The sequence below is a fragment of the Morone saxatilis genome, unplaced genomic scaffold (genome assembly GCF_004916995.1).
Source record: "Morone saxatilis isolate NCDOM2014 unplaced genomic scaffold, NCSU_SB_2.0 Contig1, whole genome shotgun sequence".
NCBI lineage: Eukaryota > Metazoa > Chordata > Actinopteri > Moronidae > Morone > Morone saxatilis.
Genome location: NW_023339651.1, coordinates 10,280,490 through 10,298,178, shown reverse-complemented (window position 1 = coordinate 10,298,178; position 17,689 = coordinate 10,280,490). Strand labels below are relative to the sequence as shown.

The 17,689-nt window shown below is 38.0% G+C and overlaps 1 protein-coding gene across 1 annotated transcript in view; it reads right to left on the bottom strand.

Annotated features, from left to right (window-relative positions):
• Positions 1-17,689, bottom strand: part of nrg3b (neuregulin 3b) — a 173,093-nt gene that overhangs the window by 74,697 nt on the left and 80,707 nt on the right. Inside the window, exon 2 of the mRNA XM_035666840.1 lies at positions 6,822-6,957. Coding sequence (XP_035522733.1) covers positions 6,822-6,957 — 136 coding nt within the window. The remainder of the gene's footprint in view (positions 1-6,821; positions 6,958-17,689) is intronic.

The window sequence follows — 17,689 nt, the reverse complement described above, 5'->3', positions numbered from 1 at the left end:
CACACACACACACACACAGCGTAAGCACTTTGCTTTTGAAATAGTGGTTTTACTAGTTATCCATCTGCACAGATGGGTTTTGAAGGCACAAACATAAAACAAATCAATGTTCATTTAAATATGATATAATATATTATGTCAGCATAGCTTCGGAGAAAGCAATCAAATGTGCACATTTTTTCATGAATTATTCACAATAGCAATCATCAATACCATTAGGTGGCAATTATTTTAATGACTGATCAATCAGTCTGATCAATGCACAAAATATAATGCAAAGGACAAGTGATGATAGAACATTTGAATGTAACTACCATAGCAGGCACACTAAAAGTGAGTCAACAACTATTTTTTTCTGCTTCTGGCCTCACACTAATGAGGGAAGAAGTTACCATGGTAATATCAGACACGAGCTACCTTGAGCTTTGCCAGGCTTTTAATGCGCACACATCCACAAAGACACACACACAGAGGATAGTGTTTTCATCCTCCATGCTGAGCAGAATGAAGAGCAAAACCATTAAAAAAGTACGGATATTTAAAGGCGTGGTCAAACATAAATTAACTATTGGGCAAGCCTGACATGTTCTATAATAATCATGGTTTAATATCCATCTCTATTGTCATTAATAGGTTCCATTTGCTTTGTAATTAATGCAAAATTTGCATTGCTATTGTTTTTTGATTTCATCAAAAGTAAACACCCTTTATCACAGGATCATTATATACATTTTTAAATAATAGTTACATGTTTTTAAATTGCTTTTAAGATATTAAGCAATTTCATGTACATGCCCATAAATTCTTGATAGAAGCAATATCATCAAATTAGAATAAAGGCTTTCAAATATTCTACTAGCAGAAATTAAGATGGTAAACAGTCTTTGTTAAAATCACTGCTTAAAATGCAAATTGCATCCTGTGTAATTCTTATGCAACACTCTTCTCAACTTAGGTCTGGAATAGTAGTTTTGCATTTTTGTATTATTATGATGATTTACATATCAACCAGAATGAAAATAATTCAAAACACAAAAAAATGGATTACTGGGTACGAAGAATTGTACCAATATACACAATACAAGATCCAATTCATGAATTTCCTCTTTAAGTTTCTCTTAGGCAAGGTGGCATCAAGCAGTTTCAACTATAAAGCTAACTTGCAGCAGCTTTGCATCATCTGTGCAACACAACTGAGCCTCTGTGTAGTGTGTTGATACAATGCCCATATAAGTTACGAAACATTCTGTTGAAAGCAGGCAAGGATTTTCAGTGAAGGGAAACCATTTTTCCTACTGATTTTTGCAAGAGAAATCTTTTCCCTTTAAGTCAAGATAAAAAGGCTTTGCAACATGGGATGATGTTACTGCAGAAAACACACTGGTTTGATAAAACTGGCATACAGTAAGGTAAGCAGATGTTATTTGTGTACAAAAAGAACGAGCTCCACATACCACAATCAAGATTTACATCTTCTCAATACCTGAATGTAATGACCATTTGCTGTGTGTCACCAAAACGCAACACGATGCTGTATGTGGTGGCCAGAGCTGCAGTGCATCTTCATTCCAACTAATATATTCTACAATGCCCTCCAACTGTGGTTAACTGCATGCTTTTGGTTTGCTGAGCACATGTCAGACTGATACTGCCAAGCTCTCACATCAAAGTCAAAAACTGCATCACTGAACAGGTCCAATATTTTCAAACTACAACCTGCTAGAAATAATTGTATTGAAAAATGCAGAAAGAACGTTACTCCAGCCGGGGCGTATCATCAATAAGGGCTGAGCTGAACGAAGGGCATCCATGCAGAATGATCAATTACAACGCAGTTATTTCCATAAGATATTATCAGAGGCCATAAGGTCTTATTTTGTCTTCAGCTCTAAACTTTAAGTGGCAAGCTCTGCTTCACTGAATTACACACATGCCCTCCTGTAATTCAAAGCCCTCAGATACAGAACTAACCAATGCATTACTCTTTGTGCCACCAATTAACCTCCCAGCTGTTTTTTAACACTGATTCAAAAAGAAATAGAATACACATTTAATCCATAAACTTTGCTATGCTCAAGTGGAACAGTAGTTTTGTGTCAGTAGCGATTATTCAACATGGACATCCCAGTATTAATAATTACCATAATTTGCCCATGTACTGCAGGTCAATACAGATGATACCAAAAGTGCAAAAACAAATGCGATGGACAAAACCTATACAAACTCTCTGTGGATGATACGCTGTTGTTGACAATTCTAAGCCAATATAGCATTTTAGTCATAACTAAATACACTTGTGGCTGTGTGTTGTGATTGATATTTAACCCAGCGTGCAATATTATGTATGGAGCGAGTTGCGGAGGTAGATATATCCTCTATGGCACTGTCAGGCACTGGCAGGTTCATGCTGCATTGGCACATCCAAAGTGTCCCAACAGTCTGCCGCAGGTTCTTTTTGTCTCTTCACGTATTAACACTGAATTCCTACACCGGGCAACAGCTTGCGTACGATCACAAGAACGTGTGTTATCTCTTTCAATGTTAATTTAATTTTACGTGCCGTATATCTGCCCGTGGCGATTCTCTACCTCTGGCACAAGGACATACTTTCCCTTTGGGGAGAAGCTTTGGTGGTTTTATTACAGACTCACAATCACAAAACTGTCGGAGTGCTGTGGTGCAGAACACCAGAATAGGAAAACAAGTGACATGATTGGGTATGACGGCCAGATCTACTACACCTGCTGATAATGTATTCCTCCACCTTTGGCTTTTTTTATATTTCATAGAATATATGCGTTCTACTTTTGTGCGCTCAGTGAGTCTGACATCTCCGAGCCAAAGAAAAGTGTGTCATCATCTTAATCTTTCCTTTGCTATCAGAAACGTATGTCAAAATCATGTTTCTCCTGCTCCTGAAGGCAGATATGATACCAATCTGCATCTACACAGGGCAATGTTGAGATTTACAACTCTCTGTGATTTGCTCAGTGTGTGACAACTGATTTTTAATATTTAAGGTGAGACCAGTTCTTTACCTTTAGATTTCTATGAAGTAAGTAGACACTGCATTGATATATAATTACTTCTCATTTGGAACTTGACTCATACTGTAGCAGTAATGGAGGTTGAGGATGTACTGTATGAGATTGTAGTCTCCAATTTCTGCACTTACAGGAAATATTACGTCTCAACTTGTGTACCTTAAGTTTGTGGTTTAAAGATGATTTAATTTAAATAAATGTTTAATTTAAATCTTTATATAATACATACTGTCCAAAATAATGTTAATTCTACTTCTAGTACATTTGACATTTCCTGACTCAAGTAAGGTGTCTTAGGCAGAAAATAATTTTGGTTTGAACTTTAAGTGATTTTACTGGCATTGTCTACTAATCAGATTAAGGCATGTTGGGGGATTTGGCAGGGCACTGAAGTAATGGCTTAGCTTAAAAGTCCTTGATCAAGAATAGTGTAATTTCTAATGCAGTCTACATTTATACAGTGATAATTCTATATGTCATTGGGCCTTCATGTGTTGAGCCATAGGACCTTTGAATTCTCGTACATTTATTGTACTTATTGTATAAGCTACAGCACTGATGTGGAAGTAGGTCTTAAACTCACATTTGCATGTTTATTTTGGGATCCTTATTAGCATTGGCAAACATGAACATCCGGCAGAGGGGAGGGAAAAAAGAGGAGGGGAGCAAAGGAAATGTTTCATAACAAAATAAATTGATTCCCAAGTTCAAAACTGTGTTCTCATCCAATGATTCAAGTGTTTAAAGATTGTTGTGACATCTTTACTTGTCTAATGCTGGAAAACATCCAACCATCTATTATGCTCTTTGCACTGTGGCCTGGAGGAGACGATGACGTCAAAGCAGGCAGCAATCGTTAAGCCTTTACTTTTCTGTACTTTAGAACAGACTGAAGAGATCAGCAGTTATTGTCATGAGGACGCTGATCTGGCATTGCTTGAAGGGATGATTGATCAACAGCAATATCTCCAGCACCCTAAACCTTGGTGTAATCATTTGCAACGTTTTCCCTTTTAGTTGCATCCAGAAATGTGGATGGACGCAATCTCGGTGTATCACCACGCACAGTATCTCTGACAGGAAGAACAGATATAATATTGTGTACAGCGCAGTAGGAATATAGTATGGGCACAGCAGCAACTTTCAGCTCATTGTTTTGGTTTGTCAGTCCATATGGTTGAATCCCCAAAAAATAGAACCGTGGGCAGCCATTTTCAGCAAACAACCTCACACAAGCTGACTGTACACTACCTGCTCAGCATGATCCGAAGTAAACAAATAGCTGGTGAGGAGAGTAGAACATTTAGCAAGCCAAAAAGAGACAGTTTTCTCAGGAGCTGGTGAACCAAACAAGACTGAAAAGGCGAGTCAATCATGGATTTATTCAACAGTTTACTATGTAATTACAACTAGATACCTTAATAGTGTATTAGTCTCTCCAAATTTCTTGAAATTATCTAAATAATCTAAATAAAATAATTTTGTGGAATGTGGATGATTTTATTTTGTATAAGATTTGATGTTCAGTAGATTGTTTTGGGGACTTTCTGCCCCCTAGTGGGTAGAAATCCTTAAACGCATCTTTAATGTAGACTGCAGGATCAATCATGTTGTTCCAAGATATTTTGAAAATGATTACATTTTCTGATTACAATGAAAGCGCTTCTTGAAAATCTCATCAACACTGCAATGATTTTTGAGTAAAATTATCATATTTTTCTGACTTACTGCCTGGACTTCATCTCAAGCAGAAGAAACAACCTTTCAATAAAAGTATTCAGAGACCCATAATCAGGTTTGGGCCTCTAGTCTTTCCGGAGTTCTATATGCAGTCATTCATCTGTCACTAATTATAGCCCAGAGGGTAGTTGCTACTTAGTCTTCAGGGTTTCTTGAAGCTGCTGTCGCACAGATGGGACGCTCTAAATTGTTGTGTCGGCCACCATAATGACAGGAGACAAATAGTCAATCTACTTCCTATAACTGAATTATTCCCAGAGTGTTTAAGCATTAAGAGTTTAATAGTCAAATCGGTATTGTTGAATATAATTTTCCAATTTTTTTATACCTGGTTACTACCAAAATTGATCCATCTATCTAATCTATGCAAAAAAATGAATTCCAAGACTTTGCAAATATCTATTATTATTACATTAGTTAATATGATTAATTGTCTGAAATTGCTAAAAAAAAATCATGTGACTGTTTAATGACCAAAAATGTAAATGTATCATTTCCTGACTGTTTTTCAACTTTCTTTTGCTCAACATTTACTTTTCTAGGAAGCTTGACTCAGTCATGCATCATTTATAATGCACCCCTTTTTTTATATGAAGATTTAGGCCCTTTAATTCCAGGTAGGTGTACTAATGAGCTGTTTTTCAATTCAGCACCATTCAGCACAACTCTTCCCTCTGAGAAAATTTCTTGTCATGTATTTTTAAAGTGATATATCAGAGTGATTGCAGAGTTGAGGTGGATAGTGCATCAGGCCACGAGGGGGAGCAGACATGCAGAAACATACAAAGAAGAGGGAAGTTAAAGGTCCAACCGAGAACTTGCATCCACTCATCAATTGTACATGTATGCATGTATCATACATCTGTAATGAACATATGATCACATGCATATTAGTAATACACAAGCACACTTTCCTATCAGACTGTCTCATGTGTCTGGTTCGCAGTAAAATAAAAACGAAAAACTAGAGAATATTGGTTTACGCCACAGAAATTATACCTAACAAATGACTGAATATTCTGCAACAAAAAGACTGATAAGCAGTATTTTATTTACTCTCTGTTGTCTACATATATTCCACTTTCTCTTTTCTCCCTCTTGTAAATCACTTTCTATTTTCCATTTTGAGTGCTATATAAAAACAGTTTGCTTTCTCATCATCATAAATATGGAGAAACAAAACTAGGTGGCATGACAGATAAACGGTATAGCCTTGCTAATGCAGACAAATAGGTTGTCAAAAGCATTAGAAAAGATTGGATTTGTTTCTTCAATAAATTTAATCCAAGTAATTATCAACATTTTAGTTATGCCTGCCACATTATGCGTCAAAGTCCCCTATGGGGTTTACAGTAGCTAACTGTATTTATTCTGTCGGACAGACAGTGTGAGTGACTTCCTGAATGGAACAAAAGGAAAAAATAAAAAGGAAAGAGAACTGCAAAAAGAAAATCAGTTTCTTTTAAGTAAGATCAAAGAAGGATCTTGCAAGAGCCCCTTCTTTTACACCTACCATTAAAATGCGTATCATACCAAAGATGTCATATGAGACAGCATTTACACCAAGGTTAATACATGAAGAGAAGGCCATTTTATAAGACTGCTATTACTATTCAAAGTTTTGTCTGACCACATTTACAGTTGCTCCATATGTGCTCCCTAGTTGGATCTGCATGTAAGCATGCCTTTCTATTTGTGTAGTTTGATTGTGTGGATCAGAGAATCAGCTGCATCTAATGCAGCCAAAGCATCTCTGATCCCTATGTCCCTCTGTGGTTTGGGTGATTATAGATCTTCGGTGCATTTTAGGTGCATTTGCACAACGGTTTTCCTGTGTTTCATCACTCTAAGAACACAGTCTGTCAGGCTGGAAAAAAAGCAGCTTAATGATTTCTTCAATGAAAATGACCCCAAGGTTAGTGATTGGAAGGAAGGGCAAAGAGTGGAAACGTCAATGCTGAGAAAGAAACCAAACGCTTCTCACACACACACACACACCACACACACACAAACACACACAAACCCCATCCCACTCACCTGCAGTGTCTGTGAACCCCAGCCACGGTTTCAATGATGGAGCACTCTCCCTCATTTAGACAAAAGGCCAGGTCCTTGTCTTCCACACATGGCTTGAAGACCTCTGAACGTAGACTAGGAAGTGTGGGGGCCACGGCTATATACAGAAAAAAACAGAGAGACAGATTTAGTTACAACTGAACAGAAAAGCTTGACATAAAGGTAGTTTCTCTCATTCTTTCAACTTTGCATTTTAAATCAAAGCGTTTTCCATTTCTTTAATTTCTTTGAAGTGCTACTACACATGTCTTGCCGTTATACTTCTAAAAGTACAGCTGATTCCAGAAACCCTGGATAGCCCTAGGAACAACCTTATTAATTACTGACTGAGTAAAATTAGCATTTTCGGCTTAAAGATTTTAACTGCGACCTGACGTAATAGTAATAACATGTACAACAATAAATAATAATAACATGCTTTTGTTTACTTATTGTTATCAGCACTGTTCTGCTTTTGGTGGATGCATTGCATTTGTTTCTTTATAAACATATGTACTGCACTCCTGATGTCTGTTTTGCTGTTTGTTTCAAATGAAGTAGTGTAACCACAATTCCTTAGTGAATTTCCTTTTCTGCTGCTTTAGTAAAGACAGTTGGAAAACACAGAAATAAATTACAGAGGTATGGGAAGTGAGATGTTAATATGTTTGACTATGTAGAGGCAAAACAGGGAGATGAGATTTGCCCGGTGATGTAGCTTTAATTCTCCTCTTCTAGTCTGACCCTGAACTGCTCTCACATAAAGAGCATGGCTGCCATGTACAAGTACTGCAATGCAGGGTTCTCCACACTGTGAAATATGCACAGCTGTCAGGCATGTGGTCATAGCAACATATAAATATTTTGAGCTAGCATGTCCAACCACAGGCTAGGGTATGCAGATATTCCATCAACATCATTAATGCACAAGGACACACATGTTGGCATACACAGATACACGCAGACAGGTATACAATAACACTCAGAAGCTCTTTCACTCCATCATTTAGTCAAGCATTGAAAATTGGACTGACTGGTATTATGCTCAATACCTTGCCAATACAATTGGATTACATATCTGATTCTGTTTTCATCCAATGTTAGGCAGACAGACACACCATTTAAATTCACACATGCACACTCACACACCATATTCTCTTAATTGTCATCCCGTGACTATTTCTATCATCCTTTTTTGTATGAGTCTGCTACATCTTTGTTGCCCAGTTTGCTTTGTGTGCCGCACTTCTGTTGGCCGACAGCTCTAGTGACCAATCACATGCAGAGGAATAAAAACTCGGTAATCCATTTGTTGTGCCCCAGTGTCCAGTTCAATCTGTGTTTTGTTTATGGCCATTGGTCGATAAATCCGGGGGCTCTTGATGTAAGGCCCAAGAGATGATGAGGAATCAGAGGGAACACAAAAAGAGATATGTGGCGCTCTTGGGGCCAACCAAGACTCCACTCTGTCAGAGTAAAAACTTTGGAAGATATAATTTAAACCACTTACTGTAGTGGCTCATATAATATCTTCAGATGCGTTTTGGGTCTCTTTCATTAAATTTATGTAGGGGGATGTATTAAGGATGTATAAAGGGAAAGAAAAGTAAAGCATTTAAGTTCTGTATCTGTTGCAAATCTTGCTTTTGGATTTCCAGTTAGAACAATTTTTAGATCAGATCACTGTGGTGCATATGAAAGTAGGTCTCGAACCCAAGCTGACTCTTTTACTCTCTAGGCTTTAAAAGACACCGGATTACATTCTTGTATTATTAATTGCGCAAATTCCCACAGTGGATTGTTCAAAAGGTTATCTATTCCAAGATGCAACTTTAATAATAGAAAATAGAACACAACGTCCCCCTGTGGTATGCACGTCCCTGGCAATAATTGTCATGGCGTTTAAAGTCCCTTGTATCTTTTATTCAGACAGCAGCAGTGACCACATGTGAAGAACGATACGTTTGATATACAAAGACAACTCCCACAATGTTAGGTCAATGGTTTAGGCTTAAACACATGGAACAGAGCTTTTCTGATAAAAGACCAAATTGATTTTGTGCTGTGAGTCATTGATGTATTTACATTAGAAAAAGCCAAGTTCATGCAGACAACAAACACCCTTTTAGTACCTGCGTCGCAAGTAATATTATCCGTTAAAACGTTTCAAAAACTTTATTTTTTCACTTGTCACCGTACACACCTATTGTTACTAGATTATTCTCTGTATAAAAAGTGGTTCAAGTGCAGCATCATTTCATTTGTCACGTTTTTGACAGAGCAGAAGGGTAGGATGTGAGCTACACAAGGTCACTGTGGTACCAATGACACAGCACTCTGCGAATCAATGATGATGTATGATGTCTCCATATATTTCTTTTCATGAGGGACAAAACTCTCACAAAACTGCAAAGCACATTATAGCAGCAGCTTCTGTAAATTGGCTATATTTTCCAGTTTCACACCCAGAGAGGCTGGCTGATGTTAGTGTCTTAAATTAAACATATTATGGAATACATCAAACGTGTACAAGTTTCTAGAATAGCAGATCTTTGAAATGTCCTGTTATTTCTAATATTGCGCCTATACCAGTACTCAAGGAATCGTTTGACCTATAAAACTTGTGAAAGCAAACACACATTTCAGCACGCTCTCTATTTCCTTAAGATGGAATAAAAAGGTCTCTCAGTCTCTCGCCTGTCACTCTACAAAATAAAGGCACTGCTATTCTTCACCAGGCACAAGGTCTACAAACAAACAACCTGTACTGATTACATCTAAAAAAAATCTGCAAAAAAAACCCTCTTAAGTCTTAAAGGATTACCTCCACTCTTTTAGCCCAGTTGGCCACATCAAGGAACAAGTCATCTTTAGATATGTTTGGCCTTGAGCAATACAGGCTGTCAATTTCTTATGGGTTCCCTTTTCATCACTGTGACAGGCAAGAAATGGTAAAAAATCTGCAGCATAGCGAGCACAAGTCGGCCACTTCTGAACAACCACCTGTCAAGCAGGATCTGTTGAAATGCTATGTTCTTTAAATATTCCCCCAGTCAGAAATAGAGCAAGTTCATAAAGCAATTAGTCAGTTTCTTGAATGTACCAAAGCAGAATCACAATTTGGATGTTTTGATGTGATATTTTCTGAGTTGTCATCTCTTCACTATCAAAGTGATAGACTGACCCTGAATAGATCAGTGTAAACCCTGCAACTGATCCAAACAGTCAAACTAATTAAAAGCAGAAGATTTTTTTCACTTTTTTTTTTAATATCAAACCAGAACGGAAAACATATCTGACTTATTTTTTAAAATATATCTTCATCTTCATTACTGAGGTGATAGCTGAAAAATGATATGTCCCTTGCTTTTAGTCATTATTAAGATGTAGTGTAATGACTAATTATGACAGACATACTAGTTGCAATTAGGTTTATTTATCAACATTTTTAACTAAGTATTTTTACAAAATTAAACCCTCCCAATGCAAGCAAGCCTCTAGAAAACTCTATGAAACTCAGACTGCTAGGTTCCTGTAAAAAAAAAGTGTGGAATATGTGCTAATAAATGGCAGCTGCAGTGGGAGCGTGATTCATCCTGGACTCTTTGAAATCATTTTCACGTCTCTCACTCTCCCCGTTGCACAAAGGCAATCCAGATTGCCGATTCCCTTGGTAACTTTCAAGGAATCTACTGGCTGGGGATCACAGATTCAGATGATGCTTGAGAGATCAGAGTTATCTGAAAGGAATACCAAGGCAAGTACTTCTTCTCAGTCACTAGTATGGAATTGCCTTCAATCAATATCTTTAGAAAGTCCAATAGCATGAATTAAATATAGGATTTATTTTATTTTCAAATGTACCTTTACTTCGGATGGGGAAATATGAATTACATGCAGATCTGTCATTGAAACATAAAGGTAACATGTAAGCTGAATGTAAAGCTGAACGTATGCTAACATTGTTATCACTGAAGACACACAAGGGAGTTCACAGTATATCTTTATTATGAATGTATACAGATATGGCCAATCAAAGTGCCCTAAAAGGGGGCCAGTGACTGCCGCCATATGGTGCTGCATGGATCTGAGTTTTGTGCTAAATATTGAGACGTGTTCAATGTTTGTATAAATTTTGATCTTTTGGTAGTATATAACAGACTCCTCTTTAAAACATGACATAGCCATGGCTGTAACAGTTTTCAGGCAGGCAGGATTGTTATATCATCTCTCCTTTATGACCTGTGATTATCTTAAATGGAATAAATGGTAAATGCTCCATTTATGATGGTCTGCTACTGTTATTGTCAGTGGCACATGTCAGTGCCTCAGTTTCATAGTCCCACTTTCACGCTTTAGCTCCAATGCTTGATTACTTTCAGCTGGTAATTACAGTGCAACTGAAAGCAGTGGTTATATCGCAATTTTTTGCAGCCACAATTCAAATCCAATTTAAAAATTTACGTTTGGCTTTCGTGAAGTAAAAAAATAATTTAACTTGTCCTTTGGAAGACTGCATGTTCTGTATATACTCTGCACACGTCATATACATGCAGTTGGATGCATACAGACAGTGTCTTACCGTAGACAGAGCATCCTTGGCACAGACAACACAAGAGACAATTCCATTTACAACTGTAGCATTTTCCTTCTATGGCTTCCTTCTAATGTGCTCATTAGTGTTCTTGTGCTGAGCTTCATCCCCCAGGAGACTGTGGTTGGGAGAGAACTGCCTGTGTTTACTGCAGCGCACATCAAAGAGGGCCTTACTACGTAAAGGGAAAGTCCTAAGAGAGCCTGCGATTGCTTACCCATCATGCACCGCTGCCTTTTGGACAGACCCATACTCAGGGAAATATATAGTGCACTGGGTATGGACAACACATTGAGCCCAACAATGCTATCTGTCACAATGGTTTTGAAATTACTTTCAATTTTGAGCTTTTTTCTTCTCTGAAGCAGCACTTAAACTGCTGCAGGAGGAATGAAAAAAAAACTTTTAATTACTGGAATCCTTATCAGTAAGAGGAGGAAAAATAATCTTGTCTGTGGACCATGCTTCAAGTCGTGACAAAAACCCAAAACATATTTATATGCACTCATACTGGTTGATACAGATTCACACCACACCGTCCTTTTCACGCGATTTGAAAAAAAGTGTATCGTATGCCAACTCCAAAAAAGAGAAAACTATTACTAAGGTAACGATAATGCCCACAATGATACAAATCGTGCTTGATGAGTTTTAAAGTGCCACTGCAAAGCTCATTCTGACTGGCAAACAATATTTATGAAGCTGATATATAGCTGAAGATAGACTGGAAATGGGGGAGAGAGAGAGAGTTGGGAAAACATGCAGCAAAGGAATCGAACCCAGGCTGCTGCAGTAAGCTGTCTTAGTACACGCTCTACCAGGTGAGCTACTGGAGCGCTCCAAAATTGATTCTTCTAAACATTTATAAATACTTGCAGAGGTCAAAGTTACTTCACATACAGTAGGACAATATCAAGGTTTTTTTTTAACAACATTTAAAGTTAGGTGGAATAGTTATACTGTATATGGCACCACCGTCAAGAAAAAGTGGCTAATTTAGTTTTGCAATTTTTTAAAGCACGCCAAGCAAATCTGGGTTATATGACGTATTTCTATATAAATAAACTGCTGGCAAAGTAAATCTTTTGGTTTGGATTTCAAGCACTGTGAGAAACTAAGCTAGCATTTTTGGTTGATCGTTAACTCTCATGAAAGTAATTTATTGCGACTATGGCAGAACACATGCCATATAAACTAAAAATAATGGGTGGGAGACTAAGAACTGTAAAGACTTATTTTAGCCTTGAATATCCAATAATTATGACAGCTATGGTCAATACTGTATGTATAAACATGTATAAACAATACAGCAGACACATGCACATGCATACTATACTGTATGCATGGTCATCAAGACGACAAGCCCTGGGAGACCTTCTGTCCCTGACATGACACAAACAAATAGCAGTTGACCTGTGGGACAGTTGGTTAAAGGTGGCAGTCGCTGCCTGTAAGCAGGGTTAAAGAGCACATGGCCTTGGTCGCCATGACAGCCCAGTGATGGGCATTCGGTGGGACATTTGTCACAGGTACTCTACTTGTCCTTCACTCTAGTCCAACTGGTGGTAGCCTCAAAGTGCCAAGCTGTGACATATATACTGCACTGATTACCCATTAAAACAAACAAGTTGATAGTGGACATTTTTTACCGCCTATTGGTTTTTGGTGGGTTTTAAATGTTTGGCAAAGGAAGTGGAAGATATGATTTAATTTCCATTTTCAATGCAGAGTGCATTCAGGAGTTCAAAGTGGCATCATTATTAGGTGAACTAAAAAGGTTTTGAATGTGTTCACAGTGACAGGCCCAAAGCAGCAGGTTAATAAAGTAGAACCCAGAAGACATCAAACATGCATTGAACCTTAGGGGAACAATTCACCCCCTAATGAAAAGTTTTAATTATCTACATTATCTCCTGACCCCATGTCAGCTGAATCTTGATTAAAGTTTGGATGACCACTGTACAAACAAGAAATTAGCCCCTGCCGTTTCAAACCCCCTCCTTCTCCCAAACCAACAGATCATAAAGTGACCTTGAAATTTTTCTCTACAACCCACGCAACATAGTGCAAGTGTTTTGCAGCCAAGAGACTGCACTGTAAGTCCAAAATTGCCTGTGCTGTGCTCCACCAAAAGGCTCAGCTTGCTTGTTGTCTGATGGGGTGCTATACCTCTGTTGGAGGTGCAATGTGTCTGCACTGTCAGAGACAACTTGCATATCCAATAGAAAATAAATTCAGTGTATATAGAAAATCAGTCTTCTGCAGAGGGGCGAAGAGACATTAAAGCTTTTATTTTATCCTCACCAGAGCTTTAAGAAAATGACATTGGAAATTAATATGAATTATTCATACACATCATTGACTTTATTACTTGATTACCTCTTATTGTATAGGCGTGAGGCGTATGCTGTTTGATAGACCTAAAGCTGTTAAATCTACAGATGAAGTGCTACAAAAGTACCCTTAAACAATACAAAGAACACAGAAGGATTGAGATTGATTGAAGTTCTCTGAAATTAACATGACTCATATTGTCAGGTTATTATCAGTACCACAAGCCATGTTTTTCTGGAGGTGCCTTGAGAGGCTTCAAAGATAATTTGCTTCCTCAGTTGCACATTTCTCTGACTCAGTGGTGGTGACGAAGCCTCAATGCCAACAGACTTCAAATGTAGATCATAACACTGGCGCTGTGACAAGAGGCAGCAGTGACTCCACTTCTTTTTGACCTGCAAACTTCCTGTAGCAATTACTTGGTTATCAAGGTCAAAATGTAATCTGTCCAATGTTACTGACTTCCTGTTAATACTGGAATCAGTGGTGATGTTTATAAGAATGCTTAAACAAATAACTATATTATTAGAGGCAATTTCTCCTGCGCTAATTTGTCTTTACAACTCATATGCAGTTATATGGAACTAGACAGATAATTTATCCTGATTCATTGATTGTAATTTGTGGTGTAATTATCATAATATACCACCAGGAGGGATAAAATGAAAGTTACTGCTTATGATCTCAGAAATGAAAACATGCAATTTGCTGTATGTGGTGCCTATTATTCCAGTGTTTTGCCAGATTTCTTTTATTTTGTGACAGATTTGTATGTTTTTGTCATTGGACATGATCTAAGTTATGGAAACAACAAATGGTAAATGGTAAATGGACCTGTACTTGTATAGCACCTTTCTAGTCTTCCGACCACTCAAAGCTACTTTTTTTCTGTATGTAACATTAAACTGTAGTTACACAAGCCGCCAACCAGTGCCATTCAGTGAATGGCAGCAGCGTCCTGTTGACATCCTGGGCGGTCGCGCCAACCAGCCAAGCAAACACTGAAATGGGCTTTAAAATAAACTGAGACAATCATATTTAGAATAACGTTACTATCTGCAATGTTCCTATATTTATTTGGACCGTTACTCGCATGCTACCAATAGCTCGCCGTTTAACAAATCCCAGCCATCAGCGAACACCATGTAAGCAAACCAATTTAATCCGTGTTAGAAAAGAAGCTAACATTATATCAGCTAAAAGCACAATCAGACAATATGTTCTAGTTATAGAACATCGTTTTTTTTTTTTTAAATACCCCATGTGGCGCTGTATGATAATAATACAATAAACTACATTTGCCCGTTTTTGGGACAAATACTGATCACAACAGCAACATAACACAACAATATGAGTGGTTTCAAAGTTAAACTTACTTGACAGACTTTGACAAACTGTTTGTCGTTTCCTGCAGCCACGACAATGTGTCCGTCTTTGGTTTTAAAGCCCTGAAACAGAGACGAGATGAAACCATCAGCTTTCAGACCGATTCAGGACTTTTTTAATTCATACACAACTACAGACGCAGAAATGTCTTCAAGGGTAATTAACCCCCATCAGGGACCTCTGAAAGAAAAAACATTCGTCTTGATTTTTCTGAAAAAACAAGATTATGAACGTGCAGGAGATATCTCTTTCAGAAAAACAGTCTGTTTTAATACGAAAAATGATCTCAGAATTGTGAGATAATGAATCGTTAATTCATAAAAACTGCATAATTTGCTTTATTATAAAAATATCTCAGACAGAAGACTAGAAAAGTCCATTTTCCATAAAGAGAATCAGAAAAAACAGAACATCATTTTTTTTATTATGAAAAGTTATCTTACAATTATATATATATATAATATATAATAATACATAATTAATTTAAAAAAGTGAATGCGCTACGCTGCAGTACAATAAAATAAAAACATTAAATACATAAAAGATAATAGAAAAAGAAAGAAACCGATGCTGTAAAGTATATGTGATCCTGGTGCGACTCCAGTAATTACACGCTGTACTTTCACAGGCCGCAGTGGGAAGTGGAGACGCAGCAGAGACGCTGACTTTCTGTTGTTAACTTTGGGGATTATGATGATTTTTATTAAGCTGATTCTTCCCAGCAGGTAGATATGAAATTTACTCTAATTAAATAGGAGGTTCTGAGTGTTGGAGGGTGAGAGGACGGAGGTTCATCTGAGTCCCACATGAGTTTTAAAATAAGTTTAATAAGCTGAAGCACGCCTGAGGAACCCAGTGTAAAAGGCCAGCTGTCCTTCCTTCACTTCTTTATCTTTGGTCTTCTTCCTCCTCCTCATCCTCCTCAACCTCCTCTTTCATTCCCCCGAGTCATCTTTCTTTTCTTCCTCCCTAATTTTCTTTTTCCTCTTTCTGTACTTTCTCCTCCTCTTCCTATTTCTCTCTCACAATTGCTTGTAATAAAAACCCGTCGCCACATGAAAGGAGGACGAGAACTGCTGTCTTACATCACACGCACACACACCAGCGACCACATCCCACTGCTGTATGTGTGTCTTCAGACCGCTAACCCTTTAGTCACACTGCGCTCGGCGATCAGTGCTCAGCTCCGACCGCCGCCTCCCTTTCATCCCCAGCCTCGGGGAGTTGTGGGTAACGCAGTCCACAGGGGGACTGCGACGGGATGTTCATCCACGAAACCCCAAACAGTCCTCAGAGAGGGCAGGCAGCGCGGTCGGGTCGCAGCGGGGCGGCTTCTGCCCCCTGCTGGCTGGAAGGCCAATTTGAAACCACAGCGACCCCCAACTAAACTGTCAAAGGACTCAAGCTGCTGACCTTGATGTTTCATTTACCTCTGAGCATCTAAACTCTGCAGCTCCACTGCTCCACTGAACCTTTTAGCCTCTTTCAGCTCATAGTTTTGGATTTAAGGCACATTTTAATCCAATGATAGTTTCAGTCTTCTTCCATACAGCATGATGTTCATTAACAACATATCTTACTAAAGGAAGTAAGCTAACATAACGTAGTCCTCAAAGTACTAATAACTCAGAGAGTGCAGTTTATTAATCATCGTAAGCCCAAGTAGGCATCCTAATAATTCCTAATGATCCCCAAAGTGTAAAAATATGAAAACACAGTGAATTAATTTTAAATTAGAGTATGAGTTTAACTTCCATTAACTGATTGAAATTAGTACAATTAACTTAATTTAGCCAAGTTACCTTAACAATAAATACTTGAGTGACTTCAACTAAAATATCTTTCATGCTTAATTTATTTGAGTTAATAAACTTTTAGAGTTAATACATTTATGGTTATTAACAGATTTACTAAAGTTACCTTAACAATAAATACTTACTTTTTTGATGTGTTGGCAGTGATAAATGTAATCGGTTTCCTCAAACAATTTGAGTTAAACTAACTCGTCAGGTTTTGCAGTGTAGTAAATTATTGTCCCATTTAGAAAACAGATGATAAGGGGGGTATGCTTTGGGGCGGGGGGCATTTTGACCTTAAGCGGTTGCAAGATTAGATTCTAGTTGTTTTGTATCAATCTAAACTAACCTCTTTATATTCAATTAAAGAAAAACACAAAAATAATGGCAAAGGTTGGAGGAAGATCTGAAATATGAATTTGTTCTGTCAGCAGAGAGATCAGATTTTACTTTGAACTCTTCCATCCTGACAGCAGCGTCTCTCTCTCTCGTGTCTCGTCTTTGACACGGTGGACGTCTCCGTTTTGGGAGATTTGAATGGACCCGTTTGAGAAATCAGATGTGAACTTTAAAAGCGAGGACGGATGACTTCTTCGGCTCTAATATCTTCCTCGCGAAACCGCAACCGCAAGACACCAATAATTCTGTCGTTTCGACTGTCAAGATTTCCGAAGAACCCGTCTGCTGCGCCTTTATCTCCGGTGCCCGGGGGGGTCGGGGAGGGGGCAGTAAGGCGGTTC